This window comes from Sander vitreus, chromosome 16 (assembly GCF_031162955.1).
Source record: "Sander vitreus isolate 19-12246 chromosome 16, sanVit1, whole genome shotgun sequence".
NCBI classification, from domain to species: Eukaryota; Metazoa; Chordata; class Actinopteri; order Perciformes; family Percidae; genus Sander; species Sander vitreus.
In genome coordinates, this window is record NC_135870.1 from 14,487,255 (window position 1) to 14,499,300 (window position 12,046).

The following is a 12,046-nucleotide window of genomic DNA, read 5'->3' on the forward strand; positions in this document are numbered from 1 at the left end:
CTGATAGATTGATACTATATTTAACATGCTTAACACTTTCCAAAAGCTTCACGCTGTCCTATTTCCCCAGAAACAGCATGTACTGAAGCACACAAAGTGAAGCTGACACAATTCCTGTGTAAAACATCAGAAGATGGTGGGATTGCAGAGCTAGCAGTGTTAATATGTATGATCTTTGAGGTTTTGGAACCAGGTGTAGCCAGCCACAACCTCTGGGGAGTGGGGTTTCATTGCGCTGTGCTGCATATTTCAATGACAATAAATAAACATCAATTATCATACTTTCCTAAGGCTACTTCCCACAGCCGCCTGGGGTAACTTGTCAGCTACTCAGCAACAAGATTGATGATAGTAGAACAAAAAGTACCCATAAAATAAACAGGCCATATCAACTGCAAGGACATGTCAAAGGATGAAAGATTGGAAAACATGATTTGATAAAAAAAATCACTATCACAAACTTGTGACGGTATCGACCTACATGGAGCATGTTCTGCTGTGGTAAATCTTATGTATAACATCTAGGACTGTGTGTGGTGGTCATTTCTGAAGTGGAACTCACTCCCAAACCAAAACTTTTCTGTTCATGAAAACTACTGTAGTAGCCAAAGTTGGCGAGTGCTGTCAGATGTTGTTTTGACATGTTTTCCTGAGACCACAATGTTGGAATGGAAAACCCGGTTTCTCCCTTGGTAAAAAAAATACATAACAGCTCTTTGCGCATTCAGACTCATCTTGACAGTTGACGACAGGATGAGGAGAGTACTTCCAAACCCCAAGTCCATTTCCTCTCTGAAAACATGTTTCCCCTCACCTAGCAACAATGAAATAATAACTTAAACATATTGGCATTAATGACCGTGAGTGTCTTTTTGGCTAGACAACATACAGAAAGACTGCATGGTTTGCAATACTTACTTAATAGAAGCTTTTTTGTATATTACAACTTGGAAACATGAAGTGTGACTGTGGTATAACCACTTCTAATTTATGTACTCTTTCAGACTTAAATTTATGTTATAAATTGTGTGATAGACAGTATTATCTAGCCCTTGATAGTGAAATCAGTGCATAGAGCTGAGCACTTTAGTGTGAAAAGAGGTTAGGCATGACAGTATGATAACCTTGCAATTTCAGCTATAAATGGATCATTTTAAATGTATGGGTAAAAAACAACAACTTTTTTTCCATTGAACACAATGTATTTTATTTTGAAACACACTGCACACTGGCAGGGAGAGGGATTTCTAACCTGCACGTTCTGTCCTTGAAGACTCATAAAAAACAGCTCATACATTAGGAACGGTATGACAGAAAATGTTTGTGGTTTTGAAACCGTGACTTTTTCAAACCGCGGTGTACCTTGAAACCGGTAACCAGCCCATGCCTAATAGAGGTTATATACATGTTCCGTTTAAGAACTTTTTAAATAAATAGGATACAATTGTAAATACATGTAGGGCTGTACAATGTTTTTGTATGTGTCATTTCAGGGAACTGCCCAAAGAATGTGAACTATGACAAAGTGAAATAATGGTACTGAACTGTTGTCACATTAATCATTTCTTAGCACTCTTGGAATGTTATTATGATAAGAAAAGTCTTACCAGTGATCGTTAAAAGCATAAATCAAATGTGAGAACATGGATGGAGAAAGTGGTGCATGTCAGAGAGAGTGTTCTTACGGTACTACATATATTATACTGAGCTTTGTTACTTTAGTGGACAACAGCATAGCAGTCAGTGTGACAGTCTAATCCCACTTTCTTTGACGTTCATTGCACAAATATATTTAATTCTCAAGTCCCAAGTAAAAAGTACCCATTTTTAATCAATTTTGATATGAACATTGAGCTATGTATATTAAATACACAGTAAAGTGATTTAAAAATTCTTTTTTCTGTGTCACTGAATACAAACAGCATGCAAACCATCCTCTGAAAAATGGCGCCAGAATGAAGCAAACCATCATGCTTCATTTGTAACGAGGAAACCTTTATTGTTTAGTGGGTGATTTTAGTTGTAGTTTACATGTCCTGTGAGACCAGAATGTTTGATATTTCATTCTGAAGCCATTACCCACAGTAGATTACATGCAGCTGTGGGACAGGGCTATTTTAGGACTATTTTCCCACGATTAAAACACAGAGGCTCTTTTCTCCTTTGATGCGGTGATGAAATGACAGGACATGCAAACCAGGCTTTGAGTTTTTCTGTCAACATGTTTTACAGTTTGGAGAGTGTGCGTGCGTCGCCTTGATTTGTTTGTGTCTCACACTAAAGTTACTCTTCTTTACGCTTGGCTTCAGAAAATGTACAGTGTTTGGCTAAAATCCACTAAGAGGGATCACTCTTTTTTTTTGGGGATTAATCTTCAAGAAAAAATAAATGCACAGCTATTCCATGTAGCAAGTTCTGACCTAAGTGGACTGATCTTTGACATGAATTGCTGCCTGTGAAAAAAACTTTTAAGTTTAAGCTATTTCTTCTTCCACAAAACCAACTTAAGGCATCCAAAGAGTGAAACATGACCTTCCTGTACATAGACTATAAAAGTTGTTTGGACAGAAACTTTTCCTTGGTGGACAAATTTAACGGCAACCTCAGTTGAATCCCTGTTTTCTTTTCTTTGAAGTATATATTACAGCTTTACGTAGTGCTATATTAAAGGGGCTTTCGTTTTAAGTGCTCCTAGTACTGCACTATGGCTTTAATATACTCAAGGGCCTCAGAATACCAGGATCTTCCTTTTGTCTAATGGGAGAAGCAGAGCAGCAGTTGATGAACTCAGCATGATCAAACCAAAACTGATCTTTACAGATTCTGTGCCATACATTACACAGCCAGGAAGAGCATGTGTAAACCATTAATTAATAACCTCTCTGTAATAACCCATAATTCAGATGGTTCTTTTTTTAATATAATCTGAAATTTGATGCTACACTGTAAACTGTACAATTGCTATGTCTTAAAATTTACTTTTCAAAACACAAGGGAATCAATATAAATCCAATATTATGCTTGCTAGCCAATGGTCTAATTATAATGCAGATGACAAAATACATAAATGGTGCAAGAAACATCAAGCTAAATTTAGTCTTTTTAGCGTTCCCAAACTATAACATTTGCTGTGGCAGAAACACTGAGCTGTTTTAAATTAGCACAACAGGAGTTCATCTGTTTCAAATAATAAAACAAAAGCACAAATAAACCGCCAATTAAATATCTTTCTGTCTGTTCACTGTCCTGTGAAAAGCAGCTTCAAATACATATATCTGTACAAGTTCTTCAGACAGGCTTAAATACACACTAGTAGGCAAAATCAACAAAGTATGCATTAAAGTATGCATTCCTTTGCTGAGCGAGGAAATCCATAGATTATGTTGAAGAAAGTGTGTGCTCATGTGTGCAACTGTTACCTTCGTAGAGTGAGGCTGAGATTGCCTGTGCAGGCCTTAATCTTGTTCTGTGCCTCTAGGTGATTCATGCTGTCTGTGGAAATGCCATTAATGGACAGAATGATGTCTCCAACATCCATCTTGGCTTTGGCTGCCTTGCCTTCATCAGTCAGCTGCAATGACACACAACAAAACATTAATTAAAAAAGAAGCTTATCACTGACATATTGGCACCAAATAAAGAAGAGTATTCACAAAGCATTTAGTTACATTAACTCTGCTTCTTGTTCTTTATTTAAGATTGTGCTGTGTTGACAATTGGAACTTCAGGGTTTGCATGTGCAGTTTAGTAAAATGAATAAGAGAAAAATATTTAACTACAATATGTGTATGCATATTGTGAGGATTTATTTCTTGTAATCACTAAGCATTGTGCTCTCCTTTCCGTTTCCTGTCTTATGTAAGTGTTGTCAGATAAGATAGGCATTTTATTCTTAACATCACAACATCCATGGGACAAGATTCCACATTCCAAAACAAGCTGCAATGGTGACTCATATACCAAATGACCACCAAAATGGTTTGAGTATTTATTATATATTTCAGTTACATATACTGGGTCTCTTAAGGACATTTGGAGACTTAAAACCACACCAAGGTTTTCTTTGCTGTGATCTTCATGTGCTAATGTGGTGCTGAAAGGTGCTAGTACACAGGTTGTTTGGTCTAAAGCAGGTTTTCCTTTGGGAGCTAAGTGTATTTGGCTCCTTTTTACATTGAGTACATGCTGTGTAAAACTGGTATTTCTATAATGTAAATTAAACAGCAACCGGAGTTTTGTATATTTTCCAAAGCAAATCAAAATATTAGGAAAAGTTTAATACTTTTATCATGGGAAATATAAAAAGTCTCCCCATTTTGAGAGGTAGAACCATTCAATACTTCCAAGTATGGCAGCAAGGGTTTAAAAGCTTAAAGTTCTACAACTGTCTGTCTACCAGGAAGTAGCGTAAGTTATGGTTGAGATTTATCACTGTTCTATCCCTTTTCCAACACGCTGACACTCACATTTAACACACAGGAAGTAACGTAGTAAAACCATGACGATGGGATGACTCTTTAGCAGGTGTGGTGAGCAACCAGTGATTACGTAAGGCTGTGCACACCTCATCAATCACTCAAGATCTCGTAACCTGTGCAATCATGCAGGAACAAAAAAAGAACTCTTGCTGCCTTTGTTAGGATCATATCTTTATGTCATCTGACCTCAGTGAACATGGTTTAACTGGACTAATTCACTCACCCATAATGTTATGTGCACTATTATGTGCTATTGACAAAAAAATATATTCTATATTGTATATTCTATTCTGTCTCTCAGCAGTGTAAAGAAAAAAAAGAATTCACATTGCCTGAAGCTTCAAACACTAAAAATAGGGACATGGGAAGGGCACACAGAAAACATGTACATAACGTGCCAGCTCAGGTGAGATCAATGAATGTGTTGAGCGACAGAAGAGTATAATGAAGAGAGTGTGAAGCATGATGGGAGGAAAGTGATGTTAACTGTCAACTCTAGTGAGTGTTGAATATAAAATTGGAACTTAAATGTCAGAAAGTAGTTAAATGTTCCCCCACTGCCATCTACAATACATTTCTATGAACCAATAGAATTTAAATGTATGAGTCAGTCATACACACTTGAGAGTAGCTATTTATATGAACAAGCCCTGATTTAGGCAGAGAAATACAAAAACAAGACATTTCCTTTCCCCACTGCTAAATAATGCATTCAGGTTAGGTAACTCTAAAAAGACTTCCCCTTTGGTTTAAAAAAGAAGCCAATGAGACATAAAGAATGTGCAATTGTGTTACCCTCATAATGACGTTGGGGAAAAGAGTAGGAGGGAGGGAGAAAAAGAATGAGGAAGTGACAGTGACCCAACACATTTTCTCTGGAGCCTTGCTTTCCTCGTGTCATTATCAAGTAGATCAGTAGCGGGAAGTGTAGAATGCATAGCTGAGGCTGATGTATGCATACCAACATCCTGGAAACCTATAGTGCAGCCACATGCCAAGTGTTACTCACAAAGGGCAGGGTACTCACTACACAGTATGAACACAGCTTCAACTGACTCACTCAGTGTCCTGCATAGACACACCTGCCACATGAGTCTGTCCTGACTCATTTACTTTCAATAAAATAACTCATTGCTCTTCAAATGCAGAAGCCAATAAAGAGAGTGTAAGCACTCTTCAGAGATCACTGGCATGTGCTGCTGGCTCTGTCTTACTCTACTAGACAGCTCCAGAGGTCAATAGCAGAAAAAAAAAGCAGCTGGATTGTTGATGAACACATCCCAGACACATGGATTCTTCTCTCTCAATCTCCTTGCGTCTCCCTCTCTGTGTGTGTTTGTTAGAGAGGAAGACAGAGAGGGAAAAGGCAATCGCAAGTTCTCTCCTTATATGGATGTGAGAAAATATAATACTATACAGCTCTATATATGGAAATTCCTCAAACACTATTTCAAGACATGAAGAGAGGAGAAGACTCTTGTAACATTCTTTTAACATTCTCATAAAAATATGTGTTTTATATGTGGCCCACAATGTTTAATGCTTCAGTCTGCGGTGAACAGAGAGCACTTTATAAATCCCACCTTCTTTCAGTCAAACACTGTCTTTCCCACATGGATACAAAACAAATAGATCTTACAGTAGGAATCCCTGGCATCCGCAGTCTATAAATATAAATCAAGAGAGGTCTGAAGCACTCGTGACGGAGAACAGATAAGTAATGAACTGGAACTTAGGCTGTGCTACTCCAACTCTCTCAAAAGAACAGGATGTTTTAGCAACATGACTTCACCAAATACTGTCAACCACATCACATTATGTAATTTGTGCACTTAATCCAAATTTGTGAAAAACACGAGTTACTATTTTAAATATTGCTTGGTCAAATAGAAAAATTCCACAGAGGCCATTTCATACAAAATGTTTTAATTTAAAGACTAAAAAGGCTACTAGCTAGGGCTTTATGTTAGTTTGGCAGATGAGAAGGACGTTTCTAAATGAATGAAGTGCCTTTCCAACTGCGCTTACATGAATGGGATTCCAGCCACATAATGGTGCGGCTGCTGTGCTGCTGTGGTCCTCTCCACACTGCTGATTTTACTGCTGTGCAGTTACTAGTAATGGCTAGTTCTTTTAAACTACACATGTAAGTTCCTCCGCTCCTACAAATGCAGCTTGAAAACAGCATATTGCACAATACTTGGCAGATTTATCTGAAGGCTTATGGCAAATCCTAAAGTACACTGAAGATTACGATATTACTAGCTAAAAATCCCTTTTATGTATTCCTAGTATAATATATATTTGTGGAAGAACTTCATCTTCACCTAAATGTAAAGAGATTAAGAGAAATTCAGAGGGATTTTGTCGACTAACTATAAAAACACAAGTGGAGCAGAAGCCTAGAAAAAATAACAGTTCATTGCTTCCATGTGTCTTCAATCCATTTGTTATACTGCCATAATCAAATACAGACATAAAAGCAAATAACAAAATAAAAAAAGCTGGTTCATTCCAAAGACTGTTAATATTTAGATGTTAACTCAGTAATCAACTTATCCTTAATAAGTCAATGAATTAATGAAGAAATATAACGGATTCTATAAGAGTCATTATTGGTAAAACACAGAGAGACCGTTAGGAGAGGAAGCAGCTTTGTTAAAGTGCCCATATTATGAAAAAAACACTTTTTCTGGGATTTGGGGTGTTCTTTTGTGTCTCTGGTGCTTCCACACGCATACAAACTTTGAAAAAAACCATCCATGCTGTTTTGAGTGAGATACGGTTTCTGAATGTGTCCTGCCTAGCGTTAGCATGCTAATGCTAACGCAAGCATGCTACCTTGTTCTCAATAGCAAAGCACTGCTACAACACACACAAGTTCACCATAATCTACAAAAGAACTACTTCCATGTGCGCCCTCATTTAGAAGTCTCCCAGCTAATCCTGCCTTGTAACTGACCGAAGTTGGAGAAACGGCCTTTCTTTTACGGTCTATGGAGCTAGCTAGCTGACATGATCTACATCTGAGCTACTGCATGTGCGAGTGTAATCAAAGATAGTACAGAAGAAGAAGAAGAAGAAGAAAAGAGGTCTCACTCTGTAGCTAAAACAGAGACCAGGTGAAAAGAGGATCTGTAGCAGTGAGGGAGAGCTGTGCAGTACAACAAAAATATGGTGTTTTTTGAAAATTAAACCATGTAAACCTATTCTGGTACAACCTTAAAATACAATTATGAACCTGAAAATGAGCATAATATGGGCGCTTTAAGTAGTTGATAGATTATTATTTTAAGACCTGCAGTGCCTCTCCAGAGATATTCTCTGTTTAGTGGCTGCTGCCAAAACTAAAAAACACTGGAATTCTTCACTAAACAGATCAATTCTGTATTTTTAAAACCACTGATTTACTGTTGCGTTAAACCTTTTAAATTTCACACAAAACTCTTTATGGGAGAAGAAGCCCAAACACGTTTCAAACACTTCAGCACTAGTGGGAAACTAATCATCTCCCATGCTGGTTTAACTTCCTCCCTTCAGTGAAATTATGGCATAAGGAAGAGGGCTGTGGTCATTTCACTTTTGAGAAGTCATGTTACAGGAAGTGTCTTGTGGTGAAGGCTGAAGGCCTGTGAGATGTCATGTCTGCGTAGGGTAGACTAAGATAGAGAACCTTATAAGGAAAAGACTTGGGCCTAACATTATGTCATTACAAATACACAAGGCTAAAGCAGATTGACCCACTGGCAGGACTGCACCATTTCAACCTGTAAAGCTCATCGAAAAGAAATAGTTTACGCTGCAGAATCTCTGGGATGACTCTGTGAGGAGAACATTAGAGCGCACAGCAACCTGCTGAGCTAGTACAAGCAGAAGCCATAAAGTACAGTTTATTGTCAAGAGAAGTCTTCTCTTCCACGCTTGCAACTGCAACACATTGCACAAACTGTTAAAAGTAGGTACAATGCAGCAGTTGGGAGGGGACCAATAGCAAGTACTCCAAGCCAAACATCGCAATTAAGGCCACTTGAACAGAGGTAGACCCGCGGTTGTCATGGTTTGACCCCAGTCTCTTACTACATCAATCAGACTGCTGGAAAACACGAGATGCCAAGCGGACCTACGTACGAGCTCTTGGTCAAATTGTCATGACAACGCAAACAAAACAACACAAAGCAGTATCAGCCCCTCACTGAATACCGAATGCTCTTTAGTCAGGTCAGAAACAAACCCGGCTGACGAGTGCTGCTGAGGCAGATGATATGAAAAGGCTTTTAGCCGTGGCGGGGCTTAAGCCAAGTGCAAGTGCTGGTTTCCACCTCCATCCTTACTTATTCAACTCTCCTGCAGGGTTTAAATTGGGCTTTTTTAGTTTCAGACAAATGGCATTATGATCGTTGAGTGGTAAAATGTTCGGGCTGTTTAATGTATTAATGACTAGACTGACACAGACAGACTACTACTGCCCTATTAGCAGAATATACAGTTGCTCTGCATTTTAGAAGCTACGACATCACAACACAGGCTCATCAATGGAACAATAACTTGCCACTGGAATACTAACACATATTTTGCATGACTACACAAGATAACTTTTACTTTAAGTGACTGTGGAAAATGTTAAATGGATTGCATTTATATTGCAACTTAATCCAGAAAGCTTGTAACATGGGATGCCTGTTATCAAGCATGATTGACTATCACTGTTGATGATGTCTTTATTCCAACTGACCTTAAAACACAGCAATAAACGTAGGTTGTAGTCCAAACTGCAGCCATGAAGACAGCTCATGTGCAGTGGCCTATTGTGTCAATGAATTCAGAGAATATGGGCTCATCCATATGTCTTCTCAAACTGAGAAAAAGTGGATTGTTCCTTAAAATATCTTTCATAAAAAAAAAAAAAGTGATCTAAATCAAAATCAATAGACAGCTTGGTTATTCTTTATAGCTCTGCCATATAGTATTATGGCGATTGAAAGCAGATGCCAGGGAGATCATACTGGGATCAAACACACACTACAGATAAATGTTTTCTACTAAACCCATTTGTAACCTGAACACATCTTCAGGACCCTGCATAGAACCATAGATTATTAAATATGTATCTTGTGAAGCATATATTCACTAGGCTATGAAATACCGGGCAGACATAACTGGTTTCTATTGAATTTCAGTTTCCATGTAAAAATGCTCAAGATATTTTAATACAAGAGACAGATAAGTACAGACAAACAGTTTGACAGCTATGAAGCGCACGTTATCTTTCTCAATAGTTTCCTGAAATGCCAGGGGAGTTTTTCAATGCTTGATTTTATTTTTTCTGGGCCGGACCTCAACCAAAGTTATGGCTCAAAGTGAGACAGATTGTTCTTTATCCAGTGAGCTAAACAAGATACACACTTCTTTCTGTATTAATTGTAAATCACTGACAAATTTACAAGAGGCAGATTTGCTCTAATGGCATAGATTATAGTATATCTTCTGAACTGCTTATATTTATTTATTTATTAATTATTTCATTCTCAAAACTGTTAAAAACTGTAGCTGAATCCTCACTGTTGGCACTAGAAATCTAACTTGGTTGCACGCGTGTGCAGAGTGTGCGGTACTTGTGTGAAAAGAGGAAATGAAAGTGCCGTTTTGGTAAGCCTTCCAAGTTCAGCACCTCCGTGATGTAAAGCAAGTAGCAAATGACAAAGGATGTTTACAGTTGGATCAAAAAGTGCAGGAAAGGGTGTTTCAAAGTGAATTAATACTTGCAAAAGGACAACAGCTGTCTCAGTTTCTCACTGGATACCCACAAAGCATATCTCATAAAGGTTTTGGTCCACTTTGCTCTAATAATTAACTAAAGATAATATTATATCTCATAATAACCATATAGATATAACATTATTATTATTATTTAGCTAATAATATTTGCCAGCTACCCATTGTGGAGCTGTCCCCCTCTACTGGATCCTCTTCTCTTAAACAAATGCATAAAGAATAACTTTCACCCCTAGTGTTGATTTTGGTTGCCCAGATACACTACATCATCACATTCCTCTTCTTTGAGAGTGAACGTACCCTCGCCATATTAACACATGATAGTGGTGCTTGAAAAAGAACAAATCTGGAAGCTCAGAGCCTACAGCAAACACAGAGCTAAAATTAGATTATAGATTATAAAATATGATAATGTTCACATGCCACTAAAACAACAATCAAAAGTACACAAAAGACAAGAGGGGGAAGTGAGGGGTCAATGGGAAAAGAGAGGAACAGAGAGAGGACATTTGCTGTGCTGACCCCCAGCTGACCTACAATAACCAGACATTTGGGTGGGGGAGAGTTACTGTTTCTTAGTTATTACTTCAGCTTCAGTTCTGATCAACTTTTCTTACATGATATATATATATTTTTTAATATAATGTTAGTCCAGTGAATTTAAGACCAAACTGTTTAACTCAATTTACTGTGTGTAAATAGATTAAGTTCACTCCAGTGTTATGTTTTGTCTTTTGAGTAGACATTTTCTGCTTTTTTCTAAACAATGCAAAAATAATAGACTTTTGAGTGGTAGACTTTCCCATGTGGAAGCCTGTCCAAAAAATGCAGATGCTGAGGACGGAAAGAGTCTCGTGGAACAGGAACACGGACACCTGCACACATGATGTACATAACTGGGCCCTTCCTCCATAAAGTCATCCTTACATTATTGGGTGGTTTTGGTTTTAACAAACATCCCAACTCAATACATGGAGTACATGCATGTACTCCATCTCATACTTTGATTTAGTATTATTACTAGGCCAAAGCCAAGTATTCCTTTAAAAAAGGCTTCAGGACAACAGGCTGTGGTTGTCTTTCAAGCAACCAGCCTTTTATACAGTACTGTACTGTATGTTATCTTTGGATCAATTACATATGGTAAGCATATGTAAAGTCATTACATCATTATTCCATGGCAATCACTTCTAAGATAGATAAATAGAAGCTTTAATGTGCAAAGTCAGTCAATTTAACATTGTGGCTCTCTAATGAACCTTAAAGTAAGCCTGTGATCTATACAATTTCCTCGTTACTGAGTTAATGAAGGAACTGAAGTAATGGCTAACTGTTGGCAGATGCTTCCATATATGTACCTTCTACTCAACCCTTTGTAAATACTGTTACTCATTTAACTTATATAAAGTAATCATTACAGATTACTTAAGATTACTGATAGGTCTGACATATATCAGATTTAATGAAAAGGATATATGATGGAAATATAAACTTTTCATCTTTACTACAACCTAAAGAGCAAATGTCCAGCATGTGTTATGTTGGCTGTGCCTTATGTGACATTAGGATTTGGAAGACAAATAGACAAAAGGGAGATTTATTCCTGGCGCCTGGACAATAACAAGAAATCTGAGCCATGTATGGTGCCATTCATAGTCACTAACCAACAATGTGATGGAATGAAAAGCTTTGAGAGTCGTATTCTCTGGCTCAGCTGTACTGCGGCATGCTCCAGACCACTGATGACTCAACACAGGACTGCTGGTGGACACAAATCCATAGAGTAGCTTGCACGC

General features: G+C 37.8%; 1 protein-coding gene across 3 annotated transcripts in view; it reads right to left on the bottom strand.

The window, feature by feature from the left end:
• The window catches only part of pdlim5b (PDZ and LIM domain 5b), a 39,949-nt gene that overhangs the window by 19,604 nt on the left and 8,299 nt on the right, over positions 1-12,046 (bottom strand). For all 3 annotated transcript variants that reach the window (XM_078270931.1, XM_078270930.1, XM_078270928.1), the window contains exon 3: positions 3,420-3,571. In XM_078270931.1, coding sequence (XP_078127057.1) covers positions 3,420-3,571 — 152 coding nt within the window. The remainder of the gene's footprint in view (positions 1-3,419; positions 3,572-12,046) is intronic.